Here is a 13,047-nt window from a genome sequence, read left to right as displayed (position 1 = left end):
TGGCCACTATGAGAGACAAAATACTGAAAAGCCAGACAACTGCTTTGCTTCAGCAGCTTACTTTGTGTGGTTTTATTCTGTGTTCACTGTGTGATGATACACTGACAAGTAAAGCTGCCACGTAATATTTAATAGTTGAGATTAACCCTTCTGAGAATGGATCCTGTGCAGGGTGTTTTAAAATCCAGACAAAACACATATTTAAAGAAGATTCCAGACAAATTCCTGCCCTGAGACAATGGGTAAGAATGAAAATGGGAGAGAGCTTTTTCTCTTAGGCTCAAGCCTTTGCTCTAGCTCACTGGACTCTTACATTGCATCTGGTGATATGAATCTACAAGGTCTGTGTATGTGTAATATAGAGAGGGGAAGCAGGGATCATCTATAAATATTAATATTCCTCTAAACACTTGTTTGTTTGTAGACAGGCTCCCAGGGACATTGCCACATCTTGTAGGTGTCAAGCCTTGTATAATTTGCCTTGTTCCTTCTTTTTCTCCCCAGTACAAAGCTATTAAAAGGAAAAAAAAAAATGCTTGCCGCTCAGTTCTAGTGACTGGCTCAGTAACACAGGAGGCAGTGTTCAGCAGCAGCCTTGCAGTAAAGAAACAAATATGCACATGTAACAGAGAATACCAGATTTCACTCAGGAAACCAACTTTCACTTTGAGCTTCCAAGAAACTAGTGTAAATAACAGATAACTTGGCTTTTGAAAAATGCAAAAAAGCTCTGGACTGGCCCCTTCAAATGACAATAAGCAAATTAGGTTAAAAAATTTGGACTTTTACTTGTGCAAATGAGGAACTCAATTTAAATTCCAGGACCTGCACTGCAGCAAACAGATGCGAGGTCAAAACTGAACTTCTCCCCTTGCCCTCCCTTGTCCCACACGCAGCTATCTTCAGCTTTTCCTTGATGATGTTTTGTATAAACCCATCATGCAATGCAGTTGCTGGGGTGATCTGTTATTCCCTAATTTCATACTAATTGGCAAGGTCACATTTGGCTGCCTGAATGGCTTTGAAGTTACTGCCTTGTTTAAAAAGCAGCGGAGGGTGGGCCCTTGCAGAGCCACGTGTGCACACACTGGTGTGCGTCTGTCCTGCTTGGGGAACCTCTGGAGCCCAGCAGGACCTGGTGTGGGTTTTCTTTCCTGCCTTTCAGAGCGGTGTGAAAAGGAATTTTTGAAATCGAGGGTTAAGTCCTTTAAAACTTAAATCCCTTGAGCTTTTTCGCCTGTGTTTTAACTCTTCTCGCTACTCAGTGCTAAGGGCAGTCAGTCCTGAGGGGACCCTCGAGGGGAGGCTGCCCAGCCACCAGCTGGGTGGTGGAGCTGCCTGCAGTGTCCCCGAGCCTGTCCGTGGGAGCTGGTCTGCTCTTTACAGTACGATAGGACACAGAGCCCGGCTTCCTTTCCCTGTTGTGGGAAGGGGAGAGATGGTTTTGTGAACTAGTAACTGGTAACTGGGTAAAATCTATAGAAAAAAGGGGGAGAATAAGAGCTGGTAGCTTGGAGGCAGTTTGGGTGGCATCCTAAGGTTCTGGGTGGTAGGACTTCCCTAGCCATGAGGCTTGGGTGGCACAAGGGAGTAGGCTGTTTGCTGACAGTAAAGCTGACTGAGAACCTAGGAGGTGCCAGTGTTGTCTGGATGTGAAGCTTGCTTTCTTTTAACCCCCTTTCAAACAAGAAGGATCTTTTGGTACTGAATCACAGGGTGATTCAGCAGTGAAACCTCAGGCTGGGAAGTGCCTGGGTGAAGAGAGGTGGGGAAGCACTGTGAGTGCACGTGCAGAGGGGTGTCAGAGGAGCTGTGCTGAAGCTTCTGTGCTGCTCACCAAGATGTCCATCAGAAAAACAGTGGAGAGGATGGTCATTTGCAGGGGTATTTGTGGTCTGTGTTCTGGGCCGCTATGCTGATCATAATTATTCTCTTGCAAGGGGGGTGCAATGGCTTCTCACCCCCTTGGGGAGCCCAGCTGGTGGGCGGCAGGGCTGCTTCTTGCCATCTCCAGCATGGCAGAGGGCCAGCAGTGTGAGGTTTGCTGTCCTTGGCTCCTGCTGCCCTAACTAAGCTCACCTTGGCAGCTCAGAGAGAAGCAAGGGTATTGCGGGAGGCATCTGCCTGGAGCCATTCCCGTGCCCTGGGCTGCTCCACGTTCCCACTGGTCTCGTCTCTGCAAATGTAGTGAGAAAGCAGCTGGGCTGCCAGGCAGCAACCTCTCCCCATCCCCTGCTGCCCCTCTCAAGCAGGAGCTTGACATTGTTTACAAAACCGAAGTCCCTCGGTGCTCGCCTGGGGAAGCTGGGATGTTGGCTCGGGTCTGCCCCTTCCTCGAGCGGATTCCAAACCCCAGCCTGCCTTAGCCAAGTTGGCTGGGAGCCGAGTAGCCAGTCCCCTCCTACTGAAGCAAATAGCAGAATTTCTCCTGATTTCGATGGGAAAAGCCGTTTACTTCTGGAGAGCAGCCCTTGCTTCTTCACCCAACCACCCCTTTTCCCTCCCCCGGTGAGGTCAGAGCCTTGCGTTGTAGCATCATCGGCATTTCCATGGCGACAGACCGTGACGTCACCGGCGTGGGCAATAGCACGCAGAACAGTGATTTCATTGTACCTCTGAAGTTATGCAGGGCTGAGACTCGGTCAGCTCTCCCCAAACCCCCCAAGCTCTGGGTCCTGACGAAGCTGCGCCGATGAGTCAGGGCCGGCAGCCTCTCCCCTGCCCGAGACGCAGCCTCAGCCTCTGGGCATCCCTGCCCGGCGCGGTTCCCCAGGCACTCTTCAAAAGAGCCGAGGTTTTCTTGTCTGCAGTCTTGCCCACATTCCAGCGCTGCTGCCTGCTTTATTGATAATTGGCCATGTGAGGGGGAAACTAAATATTTTTGCTCTGCAGAAGGCTGTGGGTGTTGTCTGCTTGGCAAAGGGCGCCTGCCTCGCTCGCTGCCTGCGAGCGCTGGGTGAGCAATCCCGGTTTGCTCGGCCCACCAAGCGCTGCAGAGGAGTGCTCTGTGAGAGTGCTATGTGAAGGCAAGGGCATGTTGTAGCTTGTTGTTGTGCGTAAACATTGTTTGGAACATATTTGGAACATGGATCCTCTTGGAGAGTGAATGCCAAGGATGAAAGTGCTTGCTTAAACACAGTATTTCAGGGAAAAGCAAAGAAAATTTAGGTTATCTAAAGCCCAATTTTTAATAGGTAGAAAGTGTGGGTGGTGGTGTTTGCTATTCATAAGACTTTAAAAATTACATGTGCACCTACAAATATGTTTGCTTTTCCCATACCCCTCAACGCAAATCTACACATGCTAGCTTTGCTGCTCAACGTGTGTTGTGAGGAGTTTTAAATCTTCACCTGTTGTCTGTAGAGATAACACAATTTAAAGTGTATGGTGGGGGCAGCTTTAGGTGTGTTGAATGGGGAACTGAAATGGTCGCCTGTTCCTTGATGTGAAGCTGTTCAGCCTGGAAAGCTTTTCTGCAATTGCTGGTCACTGCACGAATCCTGCCTCGAGTCCTGGCATCAAGCCTCGCTCTGCTTGGTGCTGATTTTGCTCCCTTGCATCAGCTTAAATTGGAGTGATTCTTCTGAAAGTGGTGGGAGGGATGTTTTGTGTGACTGCGGAGGGGTGTGTTGTTCTATCGAGTCTGAAGGCGTGATGAGTTTTATTCAAAGTGAATTGTAGCATCGATATCTAGGCTTGATGTGTCAGAGTTTGAATGATGTGAATGCCAAAGCTCTGATATGTGAGATGAACGATGCTAAAAATGTGTTCGGTTCAAAATTCAGTTACTCATTGCTGTTTTCCCCATCCCCAAAACAGCTGTGTGCTGGGATTAAAAGCCAGAGGGAACCTTAAGAAATCTGCAAGCTGGACTCTCCCAGTTGTCTCCCATCCTGTCACATAGACATTCCGTGTGTTGGTTTGTTTGGTTGGCTGTCGGGATTTTCCGCTAAACACAAAGGCTCAGCAGTTCCTGATATGTTTTTTCTTTTTATGGAGTTTTCTCCAGGTTGTGCAAAACATAGAGCACATAAAGTAGTAGTCAAAAATCAGTGGAGGATTTTGCTTTCACACTAAGAAGCGTTTAAAACTGAAAACGAACAGAACCCCCCTGAAATTAAATCACAATCTTTCTGTGTGTAAAAGTTTCACTACAAACTTTTGCTACTTTTGCAGAAAGCACAGTCAGCTCCAGCCTGGCTTTATGTACGATATTATTTGCTCATGGGAAATTCTGCCTCATCTAATGTAGGAGTTAGAGAAAATGCTGGAACAGTTATTTAAATATGTAAATGAAACCCGCTTTGCCTATGACACGTACTGATCTGTGCCTGGGGTTGAGCAGGTAGTGTGAATTAATCTCAAACTGTGGAGCTGTTGGGGGTATTTCCTTCTGGATACATTGAAATCTTTAAAAACATATAAAAATCCTGATAGTATTTTGCATGCTTTTGTGTAGTGACAAATACTGTTCAGCCCTCAGGCTGGGGAAGCTACAGGAGCTGATGAACATGAGGGGTCTGTCCCAGGGATACCTGGCATGACTGTGCCCTCTCAAATGCCGCTGGCATAAGCACCTGATGGTGCGCTGAGATGAGATCAGAGCTGGGCTCAGCGATGCTGGTGAGAATTCTGTGTTGCCTAGAAGCATCCCTGTACTTTGGAACCTGGGGGTAGTTTGCAAGACTGAGAATCTCTGAAAATTGAGCATTTTTTGCACCAGGAGAGAGGGTTACAATGAACACTTACCTGTTATTCTGTATTTTATAATCCCTCCTTGGCCAAAACGTTCCTTGAGCTGAATTTGGAAAATGACTGCCTGTAGCCATGGGGCTGGATCGTTTCTGTCTCTTTCTCTTTTCTAACAAATATTTGTGAATGTGTTTTCTGATCATCTGGTGCCTTCTCATGTGAAACCTGTCACCAAAACTTGTTGACGTGATATGGAGCCAAACAAATCATCACACAGAACTGACTTTTTAATTTAAGAACTTGAGCTCAGCTTTGCTTTCATGAAGCCTTTTCTGGATGGACTTTGCTGTGTAAGAAAGGTTTTTCCTCCCTTCACCAAAAGCTGTTCCTCAACCTTTTGGTTTTACATAGACCTGTTTGGAAGTGGTTTTGTGACATGATGGTCTCAGTCCAGCTCCTAGTTGACAAAAGTTGACCAAAGTCATAATACCCCCATTGGCACTAAGGGGGTATATTTGGCAGAAAGAGTAAGAAGGCCAGCACTGAAATGGGCAGAGAGGCCAATGTGTCACCGACCCTTCCAGGTGATCCCTCTAGCTCAGGGCTTAGGTAGAGGGATCCCGGCCGGGCGGTGTGGAGGTGTTGGCAGTGCTCCTGTCCATGCTGCATCTGCTCTGAGCACTTGAGCTTCCCTGGCTGTTAATCCAGTACTTTTCAAAAACATTAATTGCAGTTAAAAAGAATTAAACAAATATTTACCTAATATCAGTTCACAACCAGTTTATAAATATGCATTTTTTTTTTTAATCCATGATTGCTCAGCTTCTGTAACAATATTTATAGTCTTAAAGAGACCCTTCTTTTTCCAGAAGAACCGACTCCACATAAAACCAACAGCCCACCCTCTGGAGTTACATACGCTCATGATGTCTTGGACTGTGGCCTCAAGCCATGCCCCCTGCCTTTTTCTAGCCTTTCTGCAGATCCCATGGGCAGATATGGACAGCCAGATAGCATAGGGACAACACCTACACACCCTGCCAACGCTGCAGGGGCCTCTGCTCCAAGCCCTAGGATTGAAATTACTCCATATCATGAACTGATTCATTCAGGGGGTCCCTTCCGCAGCAGAGACACAGATGTTCTTTTGGTAGAACATCAGTCAAACTCAGCTACCACTAGCCCAAGGGTTACCCTGCCTGTCCCTGGCTTTGAGGGCTACAGAGAACCACTGTGTTTGAGCCCAGCTAGTAGCGGCTCCTCTGCAAGTTTCATTTCAGAGACAAATGTATCTCCTTGCACGTCACCATGTGTTTCACCAAATAATGGTCCTAGTGATGACCTTTGTCCACAGTTTCAAAACATCCATACTCATTATTCTCCTAGAACCTCTCCAATAATGTCACCACGAACAAGCATCACGGAGGAAACCTGCTTGGGACGACATTCACCATCACCCTGTCCCAACTCAAGGTCTTCATCACCAGGTGCAAAACGGAGGTACTCTTGCACTGAGCTCTACAGTACTCAGCTGCCTTCCACTTCTCCACGACAGTCAAGGACCCCCTCTCCACAATCCTCTCCTCGCATCCCCTTGAGAGAAGACAACTCTTCAGTTACTTACACACAGTTGCCCAGCGCTTCTCTTTCCATGGATGCTATGAACAGCCTTCCTACGGATCCTTCCTGTGGAGTTCCCACGAAAATTTGGAAAACCAGCCCTGATCCTTCATCAATGCCTTCCCACAAAAACAGCATTCCATGTCACGTCTTTCAGACTGTTGACTTCCATGCGCCTTGTGAGCAGGAGGACAGGAGAAACTCAGCTCCAGAATCAATTTTGTTGGTACCTCCATCCTGGACAAAGCAACTGGTACCTGCAATACCTATCTGCAGGTATGTAATGCTTCTTGTGGTTGTGTGTTTTCTCATGGTGTGATGTTCTCTGTCATGCATGATGATCCCTAGAGAGTGTTTGCCTGGGCAGATCCTGCAGCACACCAGAGCTAAGTGCTCAGGGACAGCATTGGTTAATGGGAGCCAAATCCATTATGATTCTGAGAGATGAAAAAAATCTGTGTTTGGAAGGAACATCATTAAAGTGGTTCATCGATAGAACAACATATGACAAATTCAATTTTCCAAATTATTTGTGTAAAAAGCAGATTGCAAACAGCCTTTAACAAAGGTTAAACACTCTCATTCCATCCTGCAGCTTTTAAAGAAAATTGTTTGATTGCCTTTCTAAATTCAGAGAATGTCTCCCTTCCAAATTTCCATCAAGGATGAAAATGCTTTAAATATTTCCTGATTCAAAATCGAGCAAGCTGCTCCAAGTCAGACTTAGCATTCGGTCAACCCAAAGTGGGTTGTTGTTGGTTGTTAATTTGTTAATTGACATTTAACCCAAATTTCGGTCATTGGCTCTACCCTCATCAAATCCCTCCATTGCCTGGTACTGGTGGCAGGCAGGTCTGGCCCCTGAACGGTGCACATCTGCCAGGACGGAGGTTGCCGTCACCACTGGCACCCTGACAGCCCTGCCATCCCATTTGGCAGCAAGGTTGTCCCCATGCTGACGTTATCCCGTACTGCTCCTGACCTGCTAAACATAAATTGTGAGTGAAAGAATGTGGGCCGCGACTTTCCTTGGCTTGTTAGATTGATCAATCAGCCATGTTAGTTTGTACTAACAAAATAAGAGTTGTTTAAAATCCAATGCAAGCTCGAGTTGTACGTTTCAGTGTATTAATTTCATGTTACAAACACTTGTATATTTTGGTAACAGGAAAACTAGTATCAGGTAAGAATATTTAGCATTTTATTTGTGTGCATTTTAATATTTATGTAAATCATAAAGATTATTAGTTTATGCAACTGGTAAGTAATGGTGAATGGAGTTAATATTTCACAATATATGTTCTGTGATCAAAGATGCACAGCAAAAGCTAGATAAAAGAAGGGGGCTTTGAAAAAATATGACTGCTACTGATATTTCTATTTAAGAAATAGAAATATTCTAGTCTATTCTCTTCTGCAAGGAGGCTGGCCTACAGAAATTATTGTATTCATCCTGAATTTCAGCAGAGTTTGTAATCAAATGTGAGCAGGACAGCACATTCTCATTGAAATTAATAGCAGACTCCTAAACATTTCAGTGAGAGCAGCCCCAGTGGGACACTTGGAGGAAGGAGGGATCAGGGCTTTGAGAAATCAAGTGCTAAAGAGTTTCAGCTGGTGTGGTCTCTCTCTGCCCAGTTTGCCCGTCCAGTCACTCCCGCCCCTCGAGTGGCCACTCTCCAGCCAGTCTGGCTCCTACGAGCTGCGGATCGAGGTGCAGCCGAAGCCCCACCACCGGGCACACTACGAGACGGAGGGAAGCCGAGGGGCCGTCAAGGCACCGACCGGAGGCCACCCCGTCGTCCAGGTAAGGGATTGGAGAACAACTCCCTAGAGGGAAGGTGGGGGGTGAGTTAATTTCTGAAAGTCCTGCTGGGGGCCAACCCCGAAAGAATAGGACCATGTGAACCCGGGTGTGACTGTAGATATGCATAAACTGTCTGAAGTTTAACTGTGGTGAAGTCCTAGACGTTTGGAAAATTGGTTTGGATTAACTTGTGAAAGCTCAGAAACTTAAGCAAAATATTTGCCACCTTTTCTTGGCTGTATGTTGAATTTCCTGTGACCCAAGCCTGTTGTAAGATGCCCAGCTGTTCTGAATTCCAGCTGAGCCCATTTTATCTCGACAACAGACTCTTCTGTGTAAACTAGGGCTTTTTGTGAGGTTCAGAATGTATAAACATCAAGCCTGGCTTTCAAACTTAGTGTAGTTCAGTGACCTGTCAAACTCAAATTTAAAATAACTAGCAGATCGTGTTAGATCTGCAGGACCACATCCTTCCACTGGTGGTGAATGAGTGTTTTGGAGCTGTGCTTCCCCAGTTTCCCCGCAGAACAGGTCCATACAGCAGAATTGCTCCCTGTGTTTCTGGTTGTATCTAACTCCTGCTTCTCTCTGGTCCATACAGCCAAACCATACGAGACTCATACCCATTCTCTTGAAGTTTAAAGAAAGGCAAAGCAACCTTCATGAGCCTTGATGGGAGTTTGATTAGGAAGGTATGGCTGTTAATCTGGAGTTGCCCAGAGTTAACAGCTGCCTTTTGCTAGAAATGTCTTTCATGTATTTGCTTTTTCCTTAGGAATTCTGCTCTTTTTTTTTTTCTGTCCTCTGGTTACGTGGTAGGACTTTTAATTTTAAGCCCATTTAAATTTAGGTCAGAGAATTTCACCCATGTATAATTCAAGCACTCAGTACATCCATTTCAATCTAGTGCCTGGTTTATATGTAACTTGCTGACGCCACATCCCACCTTGCTTGCAGTTCTGCTTGTCATCTGTGGTAACACTGCCTTCTTTGTGCCCTGAATGTACACCACCAAGGGGAAACCTCTACTAGCTGTAGTAGCCATGTGGTAAGGAGAGAGCAGGGCACGATAATTGCATAGCAGTGGGGATGATTTCAAGAAAAAGTTTGGACTCTATAAAGCTGTAAATATAGAGAGGACATGTTTATTTGCTCTGTAATGCTATAGAGAAAGGTTGAATGAGTTTAGGCAGGAGCTCCCTGGTGATTTGGGCTGAATGGCACTACAGAAACAAAATTTTGTATCTCTTTTGAGGTATCATTTTATATTGCCCTAAAGAGTCCAGTTCTAGTCCTAGCCATGCTTGTGAGAAGGGAATTCACCCTGTTGAAACCAGTGAATGAAATCCAAGTTGACAGTGGAGGTAACAAAATTTGGCCCTTTTCCGATCTGAGGGGTGGATGAGCTGAACCCTTACTTTGCTGTGGAGAGTGAAGGGCTTTTCCTTCACTTTTGAAAAGGTATTGTAAAATAATGGCTGAGTAGCTGCACTGTAGCCACCTGGGGCCACATAAGTCTTTTCACTCATTTCCTCCTCATTTCATCCAGTGCCATACAGGAAGGAAAGCCAGGCTTTTGGCTGGGGTTGCCAGGTGTCAGTGCAATATTGCTGATAATGATGTATGGCAATCATACAAATCAGCTGCAGCTACAACTTTCACTAAGAAAAGTTGGGCTGCATCCTACAGATGTTCCTGTCACACTCAGGACTTGCTATGGCAAACCTGAACCAGGAAGATGTTGAACTTCATGCTTATTTTTAGGCATGTGATCAATACCACTAATTTCACTGGGTTGATTTGTGCTTAACTTCAACCATATGTTAGATATTCCCCTGCAGGCTCACCCCTTTTTAAAATCAAGCCATAAAATGTTAAATCAATGAATTTGTTTACTTCAGCTGAGCTGGACTTACATGTATGGGCTCGATATTTGAGTAAAGAGTGCAGGGTAATAATAAAGAGCAATCACATTTGACATACCTTAATATATGCAATCTTTTTAGTTTATGAATCTGACAAACTCAGAGCCTGCTGTGGTGTGTTTGAAGCTACATGGGTGTATGGACTATATGGCCAATCAGCACTTGCTCTTTTCTCAGTTTGCTTACAAATATAGTATCATTTACCTTCCCAAGATATTCCTATCAACCGGATGTTTATTGCAATAAAGGAGTTTCTCATGACATGGGGAAATATAAGTGCTGTGTTTCCTTCCTGTAATCAATATCAATCAAAGAGGGATTTATATTTTCTGTTGGAGACAGGAACTGATATTCCTAGTTTTATCATAATTTGCTATCAAGCTAAAGGATCATAAACTATAAATTCAAAGATCCACATTAGTTTCCCAGGCAGATTTGGCTCTGAACAGCTGTGCCTGCATATGGGGAAAATATAGATAGTTTCTTTATGAAGGTTTATTATAAACCTGGAAGTATTTGAATTTGTGTTCATTTTAACATAACAAGGTTCATATGGATGCTGAGCAATGAGATAGTTGCACCTGTATGGTTTATGACATCTGAAACTCAGGAAGGCTAGTAAAATCCGAAGCTTTCATGTCATAAGTTATTTGGCTTTGAGGTTTCATTTTTTTTTCTTCTTTCCCCTCAGTGAATTTAAATTATTGTGTTGTCAGATGCAAACAGTAGAGAAACGGAGAAAATGAAACAGGATAAATTTTTAAAAGGTAGGCATTGTGTTGAGGAAAGTTTGCATGAGTTAAAGGCCACTGGTTGCAAGGAAATGAAATTAAATGGTTTTCAGCAGGTTCTCTCTGTGCTCAGCCCCAGAGCAGGAATGGCAGTGTTGACCCAGGAGTGACAGGGCTGGGGTTCTCCTGCCAGCTGCAGACCTGGCACTGGGGACCCATGGCACTTCTTAAATGACAGATGTGAACACACCTTTCCCTTGGGATTTTTTCTGGAGCACTAGGACCTCTCCACAGCAATCTTCTTTAATCCAGTGCTGTCTCTTAGACTTTTGGACTTAAATATTGAGAAGCCAAGCTTGCCCTGAGTGGGCAGGCCCGCAGAAGTGGTGGGATTTATACTAAGGCTGAATGTCCTTATTCATGTCCCATACATTTTACAACCACTTTTGATATACTGCTTTTCCACTATTTTGATTACCTTTTCTAAGATACAATATCTTTTTTAAAAAACCTGATTTTTTAAAAAAAAATTCTCATTAAAATAACCTCCCACATGACTAACTATCCAGCTGAATCTTCTGGAGGGAGAGATGTTGGCTAGGTTTTGCAACATGCTGTTGATCTGCAATAATTATTTTTTGAAGACTGCATTTTGCATGCAAGTTTGTTCTTTAGGGTGCTCTGAATCTATAGACCAGCAGACATCATATCCTCTAGGCCTTATCTTGTGGTTTATCTTTCTGATGTTGCTTCCTCTTCTTCACGTGTCTAGCCCTGAGAGTTTGTGCGCAAGACTGCAGTAGTTGTGCACTCCAAGTATGGCAGTCTGGTTAATCAAAACCTCTGGCTAGATGGACCACATGGAAGAGGACATTTACTTTATTTTCCTGGGGGAGGAAGAGAGAAGCCATGCATGCCATGTAATGTTCACAACCTTTAACTTCAGAGCCCATCTAGAGTCACAAGGGGAAGTGTAAGCTTCTGGTTTAGGTGTTCCGAGTCACTTTTGGGAGGAAAAGAGGCTTGCTATTTAGTAAAGAGAAATTTGGGCTTCTATTTTAGAGATGTAAGATGAATGTTAGTGTGAGTATCCCTAGATGTTAAGTTGTTGAGAACAGCAAGGAAATCCTGTGTGGCAAGGACAAAGGTGAAGTTTGCATGCACCTACCATCTTGCAGGTCCACCTGGTTACTGACACTGCAGAGGAGGGGTAAGCATGATTGGTATACAACTCTTTTTCACCAAAGTTGAGGGACAGCTGCTTATTTGTATCTGACTGCTTCAGTCAAGGCTGCAGAACAGACTGTCCGTTAGGAAAGGCGGTGACTGCTCCTATGTAAAGTGTTTATGGCTGTGATTGGGATAGAGGTGGCAACCCAAACACAAACGTAGCTCTGTCCAACTTTACCCTGGGGCTGCACACCCTGCACAAAGGGGTAAAAATCTCCATCTCTTTTGCATGCTTTTAGGCAAACATCTGCTAGGAAGGACATGGATATACTTGAATTATGCTTGGGACAGAACTAGATGATTCCTTGAGATCTCTCCCAGCATTATTTTCAGTAATCCTTCTAGGAGTTCCCACCTCTTAGAGGAAAGTAAAATTTTTGAGTTGTTGGCGTTGCTCATTATCCTGTGGTCCAGGGGAAACAGGGCATGTGGTAACACTTGAGTAGCACTGTATGCTGGCGTTGGTGTCTTCCACCTACTGCCCACAGGAAAATGTGGTGATAAGAATCTCTGTGCTTCAGAGACAGACAAATTTTCAGTTCTTCAGCAAAGGTTCTCCTGGTTTTGAACTGCTAAAGGCAGTGATGAGAAGGAAAGACCTTTTCAGTTGCAAAGGTTGGGACTGGATGAGCTTCACCCCATGGTCAAGCAGAGTCTATGGTCCCTTAAAAGCCATAAAAATATTATTTTGAAAATATCAATTAAACTTAGTGGTTCCAGTTTTGTCCTACTGCTCTGCATGAAGCCAGATTTTTTTTCAAGATGGAAGTGATATTTCACACAACTGTGTGATATTTCAGGGAGTTCTAAGCAGAACTTTTGTCCTTCCCTCGACGGAAGTGGAAGAGAAAGGAAGATCTTTTAGAGACAACGTGCAGTTGATTTATGCAAATGATTGTCCAGCTCTGGATAGCTGATCTGTACTCATTTCATTAGAAGTGATTGCCTTTACATGTGTTGCAGCCCATGAGTATAAATGAGACAAATCCATTTCACATCATAATCTTCGCACATTCTGAAGTCCTCTGAGGTCCTTAGAGAT

At 44.6% G+C, this 13,047-nt stretch overlaps 1 protein-coding gene across 3 annotated transcripts in view; it reads left to right on the top strand.

The window, feature by feature from the left end:
- NFATC2 (nuclear factor of activated T cells 2) overlaps positions 1-13,047 on the top strand; it is a 94,734-nt gene that overhangs the window by 9,785 nt on the left and 71,902 nt on the right. For 2 of the 3 annotated variants that reach the window (XM_042801177.1, XM_042801178.1), the window contains exons 2-3: positions 5,562-6,588; positions 7,951-8,119. In XM_042801177.1, coding sequence (XP_042657111.1) covers positions 5,562-6,588; positions 7,951-8,119 — 1,196 coding nt within the window. The remainder of the gene's footprint in view (positions 1-5,561; positions 6,589-7,950; positions 8,120-13,047) is intronic. The other variant, XM_042801179.1, reaches the window with a different exon arrangement.

Source organism: Tyto alba, unplaced genomic scaffold, assembly GCF_018691265.1.
Source record: "Tyto alba isolate M040663 unplaced genomic scaffold, T.alba_DEE_v4.0 Super-Scaffold_33, whole genome shotgun sequence".
Taxonomy (NCBI): domain Eukaryota; kingdom Metazoa; phylum Chordata; class Aves; order Strigiformes; family Tytonidae; genus Tyto; species Tyto alba.
Note: the sequence above shows the minus strand (reverse complement) of the source record. Positions and strands in the feature narration are given on the sequence as shown.